Below are 15,964 nucleotides of genomic sequence, written 5' to 3' on the forward strand. Positions count from 1 at the left end.
ATTTCTGAGAATTCTCCCTAACAAGCCACTGTCTTATCGCCATCTGCTTTCTCTCTCACGCTCTGTGAGGTTCCGGCTTCCCCCACTAGCTCCCCTGTGACTCTCCGAATGTCCTCCTCATTTATCGGCTTATATTCATACCAGTCAACTTCAAAAGCAATGGTGAACCGGATCCCCCACCTGTACCGAACCCTTTTCTAATTCAACCATTTTGTTAGGGATGAGCACAATCTTCTCTTGACGAGGGTCAGGGAGGCCAGATTCTGGAAGATTGATACTCTAGATGTGCCGTACATTACCGGGCTTCTCTCCTTCGATTTCTCTCGAATCTTAAGTTTTTCTGAGTAATTATGGAAACTGGGGAGGACTGATTCCTGGCCTCCTACTGAACCACCTGCTCTATGAATTCTCTTGATTTTCGCTTCGATGGTATCCTCCTCAAACACAAGTTTCGTGACTTTGTGTAATGTTCTTCTCTGGTCCGCCTCCGTCTCCCCTTCCTTATCTGGGATCCCAAATAGTCTTAAGTTGTGCATTTCATGGTTTTCAAGGTCGTCCATTTTCAGTATGAACTCCTCCTCTCGCATCTCCATTTCGGACGTACGCATGCCCATTTAGGTATCTAAAGTGTTAAGGGAGGACTGATTGTGATCCTCTTCCTCTGGCCTCTCCTCCATGTTATCAATCCTTTGCGTGATTCTATCCTTCCTCCAATGTCTGCTCTCATGCTCCTGATTTCTTCCATAAGTGCTGCACCATCTTTTTTAGTTGCCGCGGATTCCTCTCCTGCGGTAGACCTGTCGTCTTGTGAGGCAACCATTCAGCCTCAGGTGTATATTCGAGGTGTCTAACTTCACTCTCACATCCATACGCCGCCTCCTGCTGGCCTAATGAAACCAGCACTTGGGTGTCTTCAATGACCCACTGACGGGAGAATGTCACGGCTGCACCCTTTTATGAGACGCCCTGGGGATCGCCTGTCTGCTTGGGTCTGTTTCTCCTGTCGATGCCGGGAGGAGGGCACATGCCCTTGAGTAGGGAGCCCTCACCTCCCCACCAGGCGATGAGGGGGCCCTCCCTCTTTACAATCTGCTCTGGTGTCTCCGGCAAGACCTAAGAGAATTGCAAGGAGGGAAATGCCCTTCACCTTTTCACCAAAGACTGCATTTTCACAAGCCTACGAGAATAGGAAAAGTAAGACCTGGAACCCACGTCGATAGTCCAGGCATAGAGAAGTGTTTGCTGCCATGGTACTGTCCTTGACACCTACATCAAAGCAATACCAGTGAAGTCAGCACAGCCGGTGAGTTGGGGAGACTGATACCAAACCAGGCTGTGTGGAAGCCAAGGTTGCAAGCAGCAACATTGTATGAAGAAGATTATTAAAACAGCGGATGAGTGAATGAACTTTGAAGCTAAAATATGATACCGTAAACAGTGGTCCGGCATCACGTGGGTGCTCATTCAAAAGTCTGTTGGGTACCCAACCGAAAAGGTGCGAACATTAAAAGAAAGAGAATTGTGAAATTGAAGTGGTCCTGCAACGTGTCAAGCCAAACTCTTTGCACATTCAAAGGTCTTCGATACTTGTTGTTAAAATTGACATTAGTCAGAGCTCGGCTGAGGGAGACTAATTGTGTTGAAGGGATCTGAGCCAGTGTGAACAGTCACCCGGAAAAGAATAACCTACCAACATTGTGTGATAGAGTGCAAAGTGAAAGGCCGTCTTGAGCCCAGCAGAGGGAAGCCTGTGCAGAACTTTGTACTAACTGGATCTGAGCCTGACTGAGGGGGATCCGGGGTGAATAGTGAATCACCCGATGTGAATACTTGTGAAAATCAGAAGAGGAAAAGGAAGGGAGATCAATGGCCTGAACATCCTGACGTCAATTTGTGAACACTTCTTTCTTTTTGCGTTTCCCACACTATTTGTATTTTGAGGTAAGTATTGGCAATAGTTTTTTTTTAGTATAGATCCTTTTATTTTGACAAGACACCACTAGGACTCAATAATCACTGTTGAACTGTGGTCACTTGGGTTCGTCTTACTGTTGAGGCCATGCCTTCCTTACAGTGCCTCATCGAGGGACCATTTTCTGCTGCTTGGCTGATCCGTGGACCCCCTTGAACCACTTATGATCTTGCTTGGTCCTCTACATGCTCCATCGCTGTTGTCGCTGTGGTGCCCTGCGCCCCATGGGCCATATGCATGGGTTGTTTGATTCCTGTGCTCTCATTCTGTCACTTTCTGGGGCTTTGGTATTCTCATTGGAGTCTTGAAGCAGCCTCTAGACCTGAACCCTACCGCTGCACTTATGATTTATGGGCTGTTTTCCCTGCAGGTATCCCCGTGAGTAGCTTTCTCTAGGACTTTGAATTCCAGTCTAGTCACTGGGCCCTCCCTGCAGGGCTACCTAGCTTGTGTGTTCTCTGTACTCTCCTAAACCACAGCTGTATTATTAATATGGCTGGTTTGTTACAGACTGCTGCCATCCTCCTTTGGACCTCTGGTTTTGGAACTCTACTGTTGACCCCAGGTCTCCCCAGCTAGATGGTCACCATGTCACCCCCACCAATAGGCTGTAGGTACTTCCATACAGTTATTAGTTATTACAATGAGCAATATGTACTTGGTACTGAGAGGTAGGCACCCGACATAAATTCACAGGGGGTGGGGAGAATAAGGGAACCACAAAGCCGAACAAGCAGAAAAGCGCCATATGGGCCTGCACAATACTGTACAGGGTTCTAAAGCAATACCCCAACAATGGTATATGTGAGGGACCCAAGACCTTGTGGTCGGGACCTAACACATATAGTAGGGCAAGGGTGCACAACTGATTTTGTCGGAGGGCCTAATGTACCACACAAGTCTCATACAGTGGACCGGACTGCATGGGGATAAGTGAGTGACAGGGTCGCTGGTGCATGAATTTAAGTTGGAAAAAAGCATGGATTTCTAGGCGTAATTCTTATTTATTGCTCTATTTTTAACCATAACCTTTGTGATACATTGCCTTGTAATGGGCATTACACTTTGATTAATTTGTATTATGGGACATAATCATGTTTTAAATAGAAGTAAAACTGCACGTATCAGGATCCAAGGACAACTGACCTCACGCCAGGCAACACTTCATCATTATACTCTGCTGACTTGGAGGGACATAATGTCCTGAGGGGCTGCTTTTGGCCTGCGGGCCTTTTGTTGTGCACCAATGTAGTAGGGCATGGGAGAAAAAGGGAAACAGACAAATTATCCACGAGGTCAACTATGCTTAGTAAATCCCTAAGGCCTACAACAATACTGCACATATTTTTGGAACCCCAGATCATCTTAAAAATGAATACAAATGCTCATATGATGATAAAACCATGAATTAAGGTGTAGGAAACAGTTTCAAACCGAAGCTAAATGCTTTCAAGAATGTTTTTAGAACATGTTTACAAACAGTTGCCTGGTTCATATGTTTTAGGTAAAAACGTTTCCAGTGTTACCAAGATAGGTCGCAATGTTACAAATACAGTCCCATTGGAGAAATGCAGAGCATGCATTTATAAAAGTGAATTAAAAATAAAAAATAAGTACAAAAATGTCAAGGAATGCCTGTTAGGAAGGTGCATCCGTTTTATGCTTAATCCCCTCTCCTAGTGAGACCCCCAGCACGTTTTGCAGGACTCCTGGGCCTTTTTCGTTCTCCTAAATGAGGGGGGGCTTTTTCCTCTCCTGAATGAGGGGAGCCTTTTTCCCCTCATTCATTCTTATTTGCTCTGACCTTTGGGAACTCTGTTTTTTTTTTTGTTGCACCTTATTCTATGGAGTTTTACACTTTTGCAGTGTTGCTGGGGACCCTTTGCGTTCTTATTTGAGATTCTTTGTCTATCCTTAAAAACTACTTAAGGATGGAGGGATACTTTGTATCCTTCCTAAAACTTTAACTTATGAGAGATTAGCACACACCACCTTATGTGGCGTGCTAAGGGGATACCTAGTATCATCCTCCTATCTGCTCCTGTTACTTTTTAGTCACAGTATCAACCCTATAGTTATGGCTGATGGCAGTGGACGTGTTCTACCAAAGTTTGTGCTTTTTTCAAACCGCAGACTATGTTCGCAGCCTCGGTTAATCACAAAAGGGTCACCTATGTCCTAACATAGTGGCTCCTTACTTTGTTTTCGCCATTCCTTGTGTGGTTGTCCTTTTTTAGCCCTTCTTCTACCATTCTGGGCAGGGGGCGGTCTGTGTGCAAGGTTTTTGCCTTTGGCGGGAACCCTTTGTGTCCCCACCTAGGATCCATTGTGTCTGTGAAGGCAGAAATCAGGAGAGGAGTTCAACACTCCCTGTCTTCCAGAGTGCCTGAATGGAACCAGTTCCTATTGGGGAGGGCTAGCTGTCCTGACTGGACAGCCACCCACCCCTTTCTGTAAACTGCAGGGAGAGTTTACAGAGGAATGAATAGGAAATCCGAATATAAGGTAAGCTTCCTGAGGCCGAAGGAACTGTCGACCACTAGAACAGAAGATCTGAAGTTAACCAGAGAGGTCGGCGGAGCCTTCCGTTCGGATGTATACGAATTGTTCGAACTACAATTGTTCGAATTACAATTGACCTTTGCACAATTGACCGAATTGTGAAGGTCAAGTGTTACATATATGCGGGGGGAAACCCCCCCGCAACCCCCCATTATATATACAAATATATATATATATATATATGTGCGGTCAATTGTGCAAAGGTCAATTCGGACCCTCGACTTTCGGTCAATTCGGTAATTCGAACAATTGTGTTCGAACAATTTGGGTAATACCTTCCGTTCACTGTGAAGCTACCACTGCTGTCCTGACCACGTTTTCTTATTGACAGAGGAGCTCCAAAGAGGACTCCTCCTTCCCTTTGGCTGGTGGCACCCACCAGCCCCAAGACGAACTGAATATCGAGCTATCCCCCGAGATGCTGCGACCGTCCAGGTTCTCAAACCGCAAATACCAGGGAACCTCCGACCCATTTGCAGTGCACTGTCTTTGAGGAAGCCGCCCAGAACTTTAGTGATCTCCAGTCGGACCTCCACAGGCACGATCCTACTCATCCAAGTCTCCTCACCAGACTGCAGGACCTAAGAACCGAGGAAGATCGACCGGGCGATAACCGTCCTTTGTTGGAGCTGATAAAAAGGTGCCAAAAACACAGACCGGCATGGGAGATCAAAGACATTTTTGCTGAGGGGCCTTTCTTGCGACTGCTGCTGTGATAACCCATTCAGAGTCCACCAGACCGAGGCATCAGGAGACCGGGTCTGTCACTGCTGCACAGGAAAGAGTTGAACTGCATTTGCTTCATCTAACCTAAGGTACTGTGGTGCTCAAGGTAGAGCTTCCCTCAAGCTGAAGAGTCGCTCCAGTGTGACTGGAGTGTGTTACAATGTGTTTCGATGGCCACCCACACCTGTGGTCCAGGCTTAGCAGCTTGTGTCCTTTTCGGAGTCCTTTGCAGGATCCCTATAACTTGTGTTATCTACTATAGCATTTTTATTTAAGTGCTTAAAGTATCCAGAGGATCTTTGCCTTTTCTGCTGCTGCATAAGACTTTTGCTCCCCTCCTACGCTCACTTTGATGAACTCTTGGATAGTTAGGGATTGGACTGCCAAAGCAGTCGAAGCCTTAAAAAGTTCTGCTGTGAAATATACTACTGCGAATAACCCTCATTTTCCTTCCTATAGACTTTGTGCGACTTTATAAATGAATGAAACTGTCATTTCTCTGTAACAAATGGGGTTCGAGGCACTACACGTAATAAGGTAGAACTGTCATTTTCTGTAACAATTGTAAGCGCAAGCAACTAATATTCAGCAGTCACCTTTTTAAAGTTTTTTTGATATTTCCTAAGTGTATTGGTTAGTCAAAAAGAGTATTTACTTACCTGACTTGTTTATATGGACTATGTATTGACTTGGTTCAGTGTATTTACCTACAGCTTACATCCTCCTCCTAAAATAAGCCTGACTGCTCTGCCATTCTACCACATCCTGTGGGTAGCACAGATTTATACTAAGAGTTGAGGACCTGTATACCAAGGGATATTTTTGTAGATCCTTGCCTCGAAGTGGACTTTAGGAAAACTTGCGTAACAAAACCCCAGAGTCAATTTGACAGAGTTCCAGAGGCGGTTAAAATTTCCATAGGAAATGATAGGGAAGAGTTAATGGGTCTTCTGCTTTAGTGGAGGTAAGTCCGCTCGACCGCATAGGCGTGGATTCCATGGTTAGCAACCCCAGAAAAAGCTCAAAAGAAGTAGTTCAGTGGTCAAGAGTCAAGAACTAGTCCAGCGGACCAAGAGTCCCATAGTCAGAAACAGCAGCGCAGGAGGAGCCACAATAGAAGTCTGTGGGAAATGCGGTATGGACACACCCCAAGAGAATCGGTGCCCTAGACCGGAGGGATCCCTGAGTCACTATCACAAATAGCCCACCCCAGGACCCAAAAGTAAGGACTCTCATCAGTGGTTTCATTGAGAACGGCTCCAGCAGCATGAAACAACCTGATAGCACAGGGCTCCTTTAACAGGTGTGATTTCCAGGATTTAGTTCCCAGGGGCATGCACCGTGAGCCAACGGCCGTAGAACAGAACAAAGGATCTTAAGATACCGACCTTCAATGCTGCAATGGAGATTTCGGTGAGGGGGACCCCAGGAAGATGTGGGAACCCACAAAGACTGGTCCCGGCAGCTCAGTAGATGAAAGATGAAGACTGTATAGCTGCACACTATCCCAGGATGCAGAAAACGGCTGTAGACACTATGGGGCCCTATGCTGAACAATTGGTGAAATGGTGGAGCCGTAGGACCCCTACGGACACCAGCAGCGATCCACAGCAGGACAGACGATCCTGGCAGGATATGGCTCTGGCCCACTCAGAAAATGGTTGTCGAGTTCAGGGCTCGGCCGAACAGATGGGGTCAGGAGGAGTCTTCCAGAACTACAGAGTTGACTTCCAGAGGCAAAGAAACCCCCCAGATTATGCCAAGACAATACAATCAGCAAATGTCGCCAAGTGAGGTGAAAGCATGTAGAAACTCCTTCAGCAAGTTGGCAGACCTGCTACTCTCCTATCCCTGAAGCAAAGCGGTAAGAGAGGGAAGCAGGGGAGGGCAGAAGTTACATGGCACTGCAAAAGGGGATTTGCCAAATGCCAGCCAGCCACTCGCTTAAGGGGGGTCAGGGTAAAAAGTAAAATGACCAACCAAAATGGTTGGTCACTGGAACTGCCACTTAGCCAAAAACACCCCCACAGGAAGTGAGAGTGAGAGCCCAGGGACATAAATTGGCCTAAACCAGTTGGAGCCAACATGAAGGCTGTATTTGTGGGCACACAAAGAGCCTATATGGTCTGAACAGCCATTTTGAGGCCAGGTTGTGGTTGCCTGAAAAAAAGAAGTCCTATTCTACAGAATGGCAGAGAGCAGGATTTTAACATATGGAATGGCGACCAAACGGGCACATTGGGCTACCAATACATTTACAAAGAGTGTGCCAGTGGTGAAGCTAAAACTAAAGTCTAGCTACCACCAACATACTCCCTAAAACCGATGTAGGGTGATAAAATAACCGTAATGCAAAAATAGGGTACCCATATAGCATCCCTGAGACTGGGTGATATGATATGATAGTTTATTTATATAGCGCCTATACACAATGTGTTTCAAAGCCTTTGGGACAACCTCAATACCATATGCCTTAAATTGGGTATAAAGGGTCGTAATGGTAGGGGGACTAAAGGAGAAGTTGCCCTTCCATCAAAATGATGTTGATGATCCAAAAAAAGCAAAAAGTTGAGGAACCCCAAAAAGTGGTCCTAGAATCTCCAAAATAGGAACTCTGACTTAATGGACTATCCCAGCCAGTTCAGGCATTGGTGAGAAATTGTGGGACTCCTAATCTTAAAACCTCTAGAGAGCCATTGATTGCCTATTCTTGTGCAGCCTGTTTCCCAAAATAGTTGTTTTTCAAAACATTTTGGTTGGTTGGTTGTTGTACCAGATTTATGATGGCAGGAGCATGCCAAGCTTGAGATTCTGACAAAAACCGAACTGAAAAAGTGTTGCAGGTATGTAACTTTTCCTTATTATGTTCAGTTATTGCTAATATTGTTTCCATGCTTCTATATAGGTAAAGAGGTTACCTATTAACATACGCTTTACCTTTTAGGTGCCCGTATCTGGTTGTTCATTGGATTTATGCTCGCTTTTGGATCCCTGATTGCTTCTATGTGGATCCTTTTTGGAGGCTACGTCGTTCGAGGTACTGAGAGCTTGAGAGGTTTCTCAATTTAATAATAACGTTGTATGGTGACATAATGCTGGTGAAGATGTGCAAGCCATCAAGGAATCATTTGGAGGTGGTTTAAATGAGGAGACAGTGGCACTGTTGTCCTCACATTAACAGTATGCACAGGGCCTGCTTACACTACCTAGTTTGGCAGCTGGGACTAACTACATGGCGCTGCCCTAGAGAATGACACAGCTGCATATGGTTTCTGCAGTGTGGGGTTTAGACTGGCACACGGGCTATGATTCAAGAGTGAGTACTGATGTTCTATGCTCTCAGCTCAACCTATCCTCTGTCAGCCACTGGCCTTTAGAAGATGTTTGGGTTAGAAGTGGTTAGTCTACGTCATTGAGTGGATGTATAGAAAAACCTTGGAAAGGGATTTTTGGTGTGCTGATAGGGGAGTCAACCTGGTCTATGCAGTGTGCGGATAAAAGTGGCATGAATGTAGACCTATGCTTGAGTGTGGTAGAAAAAGATTCGCAGATTAAACTGGACTCTGGCAAGAATGTTGTGCAAACTACTGAGTTAATCTTATGTTTGCTGGGTGTGCAAAAAGAGTGTAGAATCTTATATCCATATATTCTGGGAGTGTGAGCGAGTAATGTACTTTTGGAAAGATGTCCGTGACCGGATTGATTTGTTTATGGATTGTGTGATTCTGCAAGACCAACATTGGTGCGAGCCCTCTAGCATGCTCTGAAACCTCCTCGCCAGGGCGCACTATGGACTTAAAAAGATTTGATCAAGGCTAAAATGGAGATCCTGTAGGTGTGCAAGTTCCTTAAAAAGCCGCCCACACCAAGTCTACCCTCTTTTCCTGCTAGTTGCATGACTACCCCCGGCCCTTCTCCTTCTTGTCTTGTGTGGTTGTGCCTTGTCCCAATGAATTTCTGATTTTATTTATTTGGCCTTCTTCTCTTTGATGCAGTTTGAAGATTGCTGCAGAACCCCCACTAAAACCCTGCCTAAAGTGTCCTACCAGGTGGCCAGGGGAGGGCCGACGCTTCCTAATACCAACCCTGGGGGTGGTCTACTGCGGGGCCCAAGGTAGTGAGGAGATTCCGTGGGATCAGACACAGTATTTCTCCTCTGAACAGGATATTTTAACCACTATGCCAGAAGAGGTTATTTCGTATTCAAGGCATCAATTAGTTTTCAAAAATTGATTAGCAGAGTTTGCTAATTAAAATGTTCTTGATTAGCAAACAAACCCATTTGATAAGCAATGTTGCATTACTATTTTTTAAAGTCATCAGAAGGTTTTTGTACCCAAGACAAAAAAATGAGCAACAATACAGCAGTTTTGTGTACCGCTTGTTTGTTGTATTGCGCGCCGGACCCGAGGGTATCAGGGCGCAGAAGGGCAGAAAGGATATTTTCAGCTTGGTTACATTGCTGTACAGTAATATACAAAAGAACATACAAAATAGAAGGACCACTATATATATGTATACAGGAAGTATGAAGTAAGACATTAGTGAGATGAGTCAAGCCTTGCCAATTCTTTAAAATTCCTTAAGACCTGCAGGTCGAGTAACTTCGTTTACTTACTCAACCTAAGAGAAATGAACTCGACCCATGGCAACAGGTGACAACAAATTTAAATGTGCTTTCTGTAAAATGGTGCACGTCACCACAAACCCACTTTATGTTTAGCATGCTGCTGCCATCCAGAGAGGCCTGCTATGCGCACTGAAACCTTTATTTGACATTTACAGCAAACACAGTAAATGTTGAATAAAAGGTTCAAACATCGCCCGCGAATGGTACTCGCCCTTCATGAAATCTACTCGACTATGCAAGTGGGTAAAAAGACTTTGGATGAATGTCTGTAACTGTAAAACTAAATAGATGTGATGAAAAGGCTCTGAATACAGCTCTCTCCCACAGGTGCATATATATATATATAATGCAATCACAATCGTAGAGCAAAGAGACATCTGAAGGCTATCTACAGTGTATGGTAGTGTAATATATCTGCAGTTATCTTTGTGTTTTCATTTTGTAAGAGAACAAAGTAAGAGACGAAGCAGAGTGGAGGCACTGCTGTCAGTAAGAGGACAGAAGAGCAAGTTACTTACCAACTGGTAACATTCTTTCGATTGGATGTTCCTCCAATGTATTCCTCATCTTAGATGTATTCCATCCAGCTTTAGCTGCTTCGGAAACATTTTCTCGGCTGAGGGCACGGTGCGTCAGTCGTCGAGTCGATGGTCCCTCGAAGGCCCATCGGGTATACAAGTAGCACGCGCGGCGCCCGTTGGCCTCAGTTCTGTTTTTCCCCCTCACTCTTGTTCTACTATGTAGATTGTGCCGGTAGTCAGGTACCAGCCTTGCGAGAGTTGAACTGGCAATAACCTGGAAAAATGTACAGATGGGTAGGCTGGGAGGGCGATGAGGAATACGTTGGAGGAACATCCAATCGAAAGAACGTTACCAGTTGGTAAGTAACTTGTTCTTCAAGTGGATTGTGTCCTCCAACGTATTCCTCATCTTAGATAGACTCCCAAAGCAGTATGGACAATTCTCTTTGGAGGAGGAAGTAGATTTTTTTAAGCCCTTAAATGGCTGAATATAGTACTGCTTTACCAAAATTCAGCTCCTTAGACTGGGAAGCATCCAGACTATAGAATTTTGAAAAAGTATGCAGCGAAGACCAAGTTGCTGCTTCACAAATGGATTTTATGGTAACACCTCTTTGAAGGGCTGTCGAAGAGGCGATGCCTCTGGTGGAATGGGCCCTTAAGCCTTCTGGTGGGTCTTTCTCTGCTAATCTGTAACATTCTGAAATGCAAAGCACAATCCAACGTGATATGGTTTGTTTTGACACCGATTGACCCAATTTCCTTCCGGTGTAGGCAATGAAAAGTTGATTATCCACTCTAAGCTTGGAAAGGGTCCAACCTGTGCAATCTTTCCTCCTCCTTACTAAGATGAGGTGGAGGGTAGTATGCAGGTAGAAAAATGTTCTGATTTCAATGAAAATCGGACACAACTTTAGGTAAAAATTAGGGTTTAACCCTTAATACCACTTTGTCCCTATGGAACACAGTATAGGGTGGCCCAGAAGGACGAGGGTTCAAAAGGGGCACACATTAAGAATTTTAGAACCAGATTAAGATCCGAAATTGGTACTTGGAAAGGATAAGGGGGAAACACATTGGCGAGTCCTTTTAAGAATTGTACTACTAAAGGAATTTTGAAATAGGAGCATTCTTCCGACGACCGTTTGAAGATGGAAAGCGCTGCAAGATGACCTCTAATGGTCCCAACATTTAGACCTCTATGTGCTAGGGACAAGAGGAAGGACAGTACTTCCTGAATAGAACATAGAAAAGGATCAACATTCTTTTCTCTGCACCAGTTGCGAAACTTTTTCCAACGGTAACGGTATAGAGATTTTGTTGCTGGTCTTCTTGACGAAAGCAACACCTCCATGGCGTCATCTGGAGGGTTCCAATCCTTGTATCTCAGCCTTTCAGATACCAAGCATGAAGGTTGAGAATCTTGACCTCTGGATGGAGAACCTGACCTTCCATTTGCGAGAGAAGGTCCTCTTTCTGAGAAAGACGTACCGGGGGACAGATGGACATGTCTAGAAGGTCCGGGTACCACGTTCTCCTGGCCCAATCGGGGGCAATTAGGATAATGCGGTTTCCGAACCGTCTGTCTCCTGATGACCTGAGGAATGACGGGAATCGGAGGGAACGCGTATAATAGTGGGAAGTTTCACTCCACCACGAACGCGTCCCCTAGGGCTCCTCTCGGGGGTGGGGGGGAATTCCCTTGGGCAATACCTTTCGCACTTCCGGTTGATTCCGGTCGCAAATAGGTCTACTTGAGGGGTTCCCCAAAGGGCGAAGATCTCTTGAATGACTTCCTGAGCCAGTTCCCACTCGTGGGACACTGTGCTCTGCCTGCTCAGAGCGTCCGCTGCCATATTCTCCTCACCGGCTAGATGAACTGCCGTTAAGGAGATTCCTTCTTGAATTGCCCAATACCAGAGCTGCATTGCCTCTCTGCACAGAGGTAATGACCCTACACCACCTCTCCTGTTTAGATAATGCATGGCCACTGTGTTGTCTGTCATTATCAAGACATTTTCTTCCTCTGACAGATGGTAGAAAAGCCTTCAGCGCTAGTCTGATTGCTCTCAGCTCTAAAAGGTTGATGTGTAGTTTGGACTCCGAAGGAGACCAGCGACCGCTGATTGTCAGATCGTTGGCATGAGCTCCCCACTCCATGAGTGAGGCATCCGTCACTACTGTAATCTCGGGGCATGGTTGCCAAAAATGCTCTCCTTTTAGGATATACTCTGTGCATGTCCACCACAGAAGATCCTGCCGAACTTTGTTCGGAATCTGAAGAAAATCCGTCATTTGACCTGAGAACTGGGACCATCGAGTCTTTAGAGCCCATTGAAGGGATCTCATCCTCAGGCGTGCCTCTGGAACTAGGAAGATGCAGGATGCCATGAGGCCGCGTAACATTAAGAAGTCGTAGGCCTGGAGATTTTGGGCATTTTGGAATTTGGAAACCATCTGAAGAATGTCTTGAGCCCTCAACTTGGGAGGCGAGCTCTTTCCCAAGGATGTGTCTAATACAGCCCCTATGTACTGGCGCTGTTGGGAAGGTGTCATTTGTGACTTCTTAAAATTGAGGGAGAAGCCCAGTTTGTGGAGGAAGTGGCAGGTGACTTTCAGATGATCCAGTGCTTGTTTGGCAGAACGTGCCCTGATCAATCGTCGAGGTAGGGGTAGACGTGAATCCCCCCTCTCCTGAGGTGCGCTGCCACCATTACTATTAGCTTGGTGGAGGCCCTCGAGGCGGAGGTCAATCTGAATGGCAGGACTCGAAACTGATGGTGTGAGTCGCCAACTACGAACCTCAGGTATTTTCTGTGCTTGAGATGAATTGGCACATGAAAATAAGCATCCTGGAGGTCCAATGACACCAACCAATCCAGAAGTTGGAGAGCCTGAAGGATCTGAGAAAGAGTGACCATCTTGAACTTGTCCTTCCTGAGGAACTTGTCCTCCGTCCTTTTTGGGAATCAAAATATGGGGAGTACCATCCCTTGTTCCTCTCCGCTACAGGTACTGGCTCTATATCACCTTTCTCCAGCAGGGTTAGAACTTCCTGCTGTAGGAGCGAATCAGAAAACTTCAAAGGGTGTCTCCCTGGTGGATTGTTTTGAGGTTGCATTAGAAAAGGAAGGCAGTAACCTTGGGCTATTATTTTTAGAGCCCAAACATCTGAAGTAATGGTTCGCCATTCTTGCAGATGCTGTGACAGCCTGCCTCCCACAGGTGTCTTGTGATGCAAGTCCTCAAAGTGGTTTTGTGGCGGTTGCTGCGGCCGCTGATGGCAAAGTGGCTGCAGCTGGAGCTGGCTTTGCACGTTTTCCTCGTCCACCGTGAGTGGCCTTTCTCTGGCCCCTTTGACTGGCCGTTCCTCTTGCATTTGCAAATTAGTAGTAACAATAGAATCGTCCCCTCCAAGGTTGTCCTGGTGCACGAAAAGGCTAAGGTTGCCTAATAGCAGCTCCTAAAGACTTGGCCGCTGCTTTTAAGGTCTGCAACCTCTCAAGGCTCTCGTCAGCCTTGCTGCCAAAAAGGTGAGACCCGTCAAAGGACATGTTCAGAAGGCGGTTCTGTATATCTGGTGCGAAACCTGACTTCCGTAACCACGCAAATCTGCGTATTACCGTGCTAGTACCCATGGACCTGCTCACACTATCTGCATTGTCCAATCCAGATTGAAGGGATTCCTGCATGGCCTCCTTTCCATCTCTAACAATGGCTAGGAATCCTTCCCTTTCATCCCCTTCTGGTATGTGCTCTGCCGCCATTGCAATGCACTCCCACAGAGTGTACGAAAACTTTGCCCAGGCACATGTAGAGTTGGCTGATTTTAACGCCAAACTCCCAGCTGAAAATACCTTGGGTTCCCAGCCATCCACATGCTTATCGTCCCTGTCCGCAGGGATAGAAGGATATGCCATTTTATTTGAAGCTGTGGCTGCCAGGACCACCAGACTCTCGGGAGTGGGATGCTTAAACAGATAGCCGGGGTCGCTACTGGCATGGCGGTATTTTGAAGTAAGGGATTTATTCACTGGAGGAATACAATCCGGAGTCTCCCAATTTTTGGCCACCTTATTTTGCAAGGCTACATGGAAGGGGAGTAGGATTGGATCTTCGGTGGGACCATGGTCCAATATATCGGTCAAATCATCCTGCATGAATTGGGTTGGTGGTCTAGCCCATCCTAAATAATCGACCACTCTTGTCATTAGTTGACGGTATGAGGGACCGGCATGCTCCCCTGGTTCTGGCCTGCCAAAATATGTTTCAGGAGATGTATCAATGCCATTAGCATTATGTAAGGATTCCACCAGGTCCCTCATCCTGCTTTCTTCAGAAATCAGGCATTTTTGGGGTACCATATTCCAGTCCAAAGGGTACATTCTCCTCCTCAGATCTCTCCTGTTCCTCAAAAATTGAGGTCAGGGACTTGAAAAATTCCATCCTAGGAAGAGGTTTAAAAACCTTTTCTGGGAGAGGTGGGAGAGGTCTGTTAGTGGACCCTTTTTCTGAGTTGGGGGAACTGGAGCCTTTGGAACCTTGGCGCCAAGGGCTTCGGGGTCGACAAAGGCGTCGACGGAATAGTGGTCGTCGACGGAGCTGGCTTCAAGGGCGTTGAGGCACTCTTCGAAGATTTTCCCTTCAAGGTGCGTTGGGTTTCGGACGGCGGCGGTGACCTCGAGCGGTCGACTCAACTGGAGCAGTCTCTCGGTCGGCATCCTGGAAGGTTCTCGATCCTGCCTTCTTCGATCACCCGGGCTCGAGGGCGTGCGAGTGTCGGAGCGATGACGCTCCCGGCCGGCTTCCGAAGAAGGCGCGGTCCGAGGCTTCGCTTTCTCGAACACCTCCATCATTTTAACTCTGAATGCTTCCCACTATTCGGAGGAAGAATGTTTTGTGGGGCATTTAATTCTTTTTGGGGATTCGTCCGAGGACGACGTGGTGGAGGGGGACCTGTGGTGTCTTTTCTTCTATTATTTTTTTTTTTCATCGAAGACGACGAGCAATGGGAATCGCTTCGGGACATGGACCGATGCCTTTTGCGTCCAGGAGACTTCTCACGGGACCTCGACTCGACGCTAGAGGCTTTCCGGTCGGATTTACGACCTACCTGTAGTTTTCCTTTCGTCTCTCGCAAGGCCTTTCCCGTCATCGCCTCACACTTCGTACAGACCTCCATGCCGTGGGCTTCCCCAAGACACCACATACATTCTCGGTGCCGGTCCGTGATAGACATTTTCGAACCGCAAGATTTACACTTTTTGAAACCCGATCGCGGGGTCGTAGTCGGCGTCGATGATGACATATCGATATATAGCAGTAATATTCACTGCATCACATAACTCGAGGTGCGCCGAATCTCCGAAGCAACATGCACCGCGGAAAAATGTAACTGAGGCCAACGGGCGCTGTGCATGCTACTTGTATACCCGATGACATCACCCTCGACGGGGGCCTTCGAGGGACCATCGACTCGACGACATTGACGCACGCCGCCCTCTGCTGAGAAAATTATTCCAAAGCAGCTAAAGCTGGATGGAATACATCGAA

At 46.5% G+C, this 15,964-nt stretch overlaps 1 protein-coding gene across 1 annotated transcript in view; it reads left to right on the forward strand.

Annotated features, from left to right (window-relative positions):
• TMEM50A (transmembrane protein 50A) overlaps positions 1-15,964 on the forward strand; it is a 113,182-nt gene that overhangs the window by 68,699 nt on the left and 28,519 nt on the right. The window contains exon 5 of the mRNA XM_069622700.1: positions 8,205-8,297. Coding sequence (XP_069478801.1) covers positions 8,205-8,297 — 93 coding nt within the window. The remainder of the gene's footprint in view (positions 1-8,204; positions 8,298-15,964) is intronic.

Source organism: Ambystoma mexicanum, chromosome 11 (genome assembly GCF_040938575.1).
Source record: "Ambystoma mexicanum isolate Mex_15411 chromosome 11, UKY_AmexF1_1, whole genome shotgun sequence".
Taxonomy (NCBI): Eukaryota; Metazoa; Chordata; class Amphibia; order Caudata; family Ambystomatidae; genus Ambystoma; species Ambystoma mexicanum.